Below are 4,004 nucleotides of genomic sequence, written 5' to 3'. Positions count from 1 at the left end.
GGGGGGGATTCTAAGGGCCCTTGACTGAGGGGGGGCCCAAAAGAAAAAGAAAATATTTGTCTCGCTATATCTTTCAGATATTAAAAGAAAATCCAGCAGTCTTAAAAATAATTTTGTGTTCTCCTGCATTTTTAAGCAGTAAACAGCGAAACAAAGCATGATTAAACAGAGTAGCCAGAACATTTTTATAAGGGTGGCCGGGCAATAACCAGTGACCACTGAGGGGGGCCGAAAATGGATAAGAACCAGAACCTCACTTTCAATCTAACTGTTCCAACAGGACAATGAACGAGCAATACATCCATAGTTTCTAAATAAAGACAAACTATACTTTCCTACAGCCTTTGCTAACAAATAGACACATATATTTAAACATCCATGCTTTTTAGATAAAAGGTGAAGTGGATGAAATTCATTCAGGTTTGAATTCTGGAGCGAACATTGTCATTACTTACCTACTTTTATCAATAATAATCCTGCATAAAATTGATATTTACAAGTACTAATATCTACATAAATTGATTATTTAATAGGTTTTTATTAAAATTGTTATTTCTCTATGATTTCACTAAAGAATCCTAGATGAACGCAGAGACGCATAATTTTCTCTTTACCCCCCAAAAAACACAAAATCTAGTTCTGAAAAGAGCATAAATCCTGTACTTACCATCTTTAATGTTAGTATATTGATCTGTATAATTAACCACAGTGTTTTTGTTATCAAGTAATTATGAATATATGAAAAATAGTAAGTAATATATGAAAACATTTAATGTTTTCAATATTCCACTTAATTATTAGAGGAAAATCAATGGTAGGGGTGGCCAATGATTGGCTAAGGGTGGCCATGGCCCCCCCTGGCCCCCCATCTAGCTCCGCCCCTATGAATAAAAGCAAAACCCCCGTCCTGCATCGCATCAGGTCTCCCCATCTGTGTCCAGCAGTTTGCTCGTACTGGGGCTTAAGTGCCACATTTTCCATATTGATAATGAAAAAAAAAAAAACAAATTATTGCATCTTTAAAGCAGTTTAAATCCATTTTAGATGCACACCTGCTATGCTAAACTGCCAATCCTATGAAAATTAAGAATTAAGTTTTTTATCCTTGCTGGAAAATAATAATAAAAAAAAATGAGTGCATAAAACAGGCCTGAACAAAAATGAGGAAGCCCCTGGAAAATACTGGAATTAATTTGACCAATAGTACATGATAAATCTGGGTGTGTCGGGTAATTAGCATCACAGGTGTGCAAAATCTTATAAACAGTCAGTTGACCTATATATAGGGTAACAGTTAATAGCTGTTTCATTTGATTACATGGTGTGTACCACACTCAACATGGACCAGAGAAAGCGAAGGAAAGAGATAACTTAGGAGATTAGAAAAATTAATAAGCATGTCAAAGGTAAAGGCTATGAAACCTTCTCTAAGCAGCTTGATGTTCCTTTGAATACAGTCGCACATATTTGGGAATTTAAGATCCATGGGGCTGTAGCCTCCCGGCATGTGACCGCAGCAGAAAAATTTATGACAAATCAGGGGCATCGCTATATTTTTCAAATATAAAAAGAAAATCCAGCAGTGTTATAAATTATTTGGTGTTCTCCCTCATTTTTACGCAGTAAACAGTAAAACAAAGCATGAATATATTCATCAAAACCCCCGTCCTGCATCGCATCAGGTCTCCCCCGTTTATCACTGGCAATTTGCTCGTACCGGGGCTTAAGTGCTACTAGTAGTGATAGTGATACTGAAAAAAACAATTACAAATTAATGCATCTTTTTAGCACTTAAAAAACTTACATATATTTTATTTGGGTGGGGTGCAATATCAATGTCTTTCATGGGGCCCCAAATTCCTGGCAGCGCTCCTGAATAGATGCACACCTGGTCTACTAAACTACTAAATTTGGATTTCCATGTGAAATCCAAATTTTTCACATAGGCCTAATATTTATTTCCAAAGGTTAAAAACTGGAAAGATATTTAAAAAAAAAAATCCAAGGAACCCAGATAGCCTGATTAAAATTATGGGAAGATTTAAAGAGTTGTTAAAGATTTGTTGATTTTCCAACTTTGACTTACCGGTAATCAATTTATTAATTTTTTTTATTTATTTACCTAGTATGCACTATTTTAAGGATTTTATTTTGACCACTGATGACATGTACTCAAATTAAATTTTTTTTTTGTTTATCTATTTAACTTTTGCTCACAGATTTTACACATCTTCACTTTGTGCTTTTAAGTTACAGATGACCCTAGTTAAAATCGTCATTATGGAATTCTTTTGTCAGTTTTGCAAGTGAAATGTATGCAGTTTGTTCGAAAGCAGCTATCCTGCATTTATACCACGCTATAATCCCACTGACTAAAATGGTTACAGATGTCATTCTAAATTCTCCATCCTTTCTGGTGCCTCAGGTCATGTCAGTCCAGCCTGTCAGCTGAGGAAACACAAGACCAACAGAAAGCCCCGCACTCCTTTTACTACATCCCAACTCCTGGCTCTGGAGAGGAAGTTCAGACAGAAACAGTACCTGTCCATCGCAGAGCGAGCAGAGTTCTCCTCCTCTTTGACCCTGACGGAGACCCAGGTGAAGATCTGGTTCCAGAACCGTCGGGCAAAAGCGAAGAGGCTCCAGGAGGCTGAGATGGAGAAGCTCAAGATGGCCGCTGATGTCAAGACGGCAGCAGTGACAGCTACTGCCGCTTCTGGAGCTTTGCACCCTGGCTTTACGTTACCACTGTCGCTGGGCGCCATGTCTCTGTATGGACAGTCGTACTCTGCCTATCACCAACACCAAAGATCCCTCCTCCCTATATCCCCATTTGGACTATATGCTGCTCCACTGGGATACAACATGTACCACTTCTCATAACAATGGAAATATCTTATTGCATTACTTTTAAAGAGTTTCAAAAATTGAGAAAGAGCAGGTGTTCTTGACATTTTTTTATATGCAAAATATGTATGATCTGCACCCGAAGTGCAGTATATAAAGCTCTTCAGAACTAATTAGAAATCCATTTTCCTTCCCTTAAGCAAGGATAGAAAGGCACTTCCTCTGCTGTCCCCGTCGGACAGCCTGTTTGTATGACTGGGCTGTGAGCGGAGGGGTTATTCTGTTTGAGTGCTGTTTATCGTCTTCCCTTTTTTACATCGGCAATAATTGAGCAGGGGCGAAGACTTGCACTGGGCACACAAACACAGACCACAGCTGTTTTTTTTTTTTTTTTAAGCCTTGTTTCCAATCAGACACAGTGTCTTAAGTCAGAAGTGGCCTGAATGTGAGGATACTTGTGCGGATTAACTGGAGTTTCAGCTTCTCAGGACATATTATGCATATCACAGAAGCTTTCTTGCGGTTCACACATACCAGTGGCCTTTAAAACAACCTTTTATTCAGGGTATACCTAAAAGGTACTTGCGCTCCATTCAACAAACCTTAATTTATACCACTAGTGCTGAAGTTTCTATTTCTCTTTACAACACTTTTATAGCACAGGACCATATTTATCTTCTCTGAATTACAATGCTGAAAATTTATGAGTGCCTTATGTTGTGTATTTATGGTAGAGAATATGGTACAAAGTGACACCAAATGTATATTTATATTGTTTCTTTTGTGTGCTGTCCCATTTGGCGGAATCACAAGATATTGTTTTTGTTTTGTCATTTGAAATTAAAGCTGATTTAGATTCTTTCACAGTTGCATGTCACATTTTTTTTATGAAAAGTAAAACTATTGGCACATACACTTTTTTCAGTGATTTTGAAAAATGGTAAAAGAGTAAAAATTGCATTCTGGTCATTTTTATTTTTTTATTTTTTATCACTTTGAAGCTTTTTGTTCAAATGTTCCCCTGAATCTATGTGATTTATTGTCCACTTCTGAGTTTCCAAAAGAAGAGTAATCAGCTTCAAAATAGTGTTTGTGAAACTATAAATGATAAACCTAAATCATCGACTTTACAATTTGTTCTAATTTTGTCAACTACA

General features: G+C 37.0%; 1 protein-coding gene across 1 annotated transcript in view; it reads left to right on the top strand.

The window, feature by feature from the left end:
• LOC107100901 (homeobox protein MSH-D-like) overlaps positions 1-3,786 on the top strand; it is a 4,570-nt gene extending 784 nt beyond the window's left edge. Inside the window, exon 2 of the mRNA XM_015399575.1 lies at positions 2,426-3,786. Within this exon, the coding sequence (XP_015255061.1) occupies positions 2,426-2,883 (458 nt within the window). The 3' untranslated portion in view covers positions 2,884-3,786. The remainder of the gene's footprint in view (positions 1-2,425) is intronic.
• The last annotated feature ends 218 nt before the right edge of the window (positions 3,787-4,004 follow it).

This window comes from Cyprinodon variegatus, unplaced genomic scaffold, assembly GCF_000732505.1.
Source record: "Cyprinodon variegatus isolate N-32 unplaced genomic scaffold, C_variegatus-1.0 Scaffold1025, whole genome shotgun sequence".
NCBI classification, from domain to species: domain Eukaryota; kingdom Metazoa; phylum Chordata; class Actinopteri; order Cyprinodontiformes; family Cyprinodontidae; genus Cyprinodon; species Cyprinodon variegatus.
This window is presented reverse-complemented; position numbering and strand designations above follow the sequence as displayed.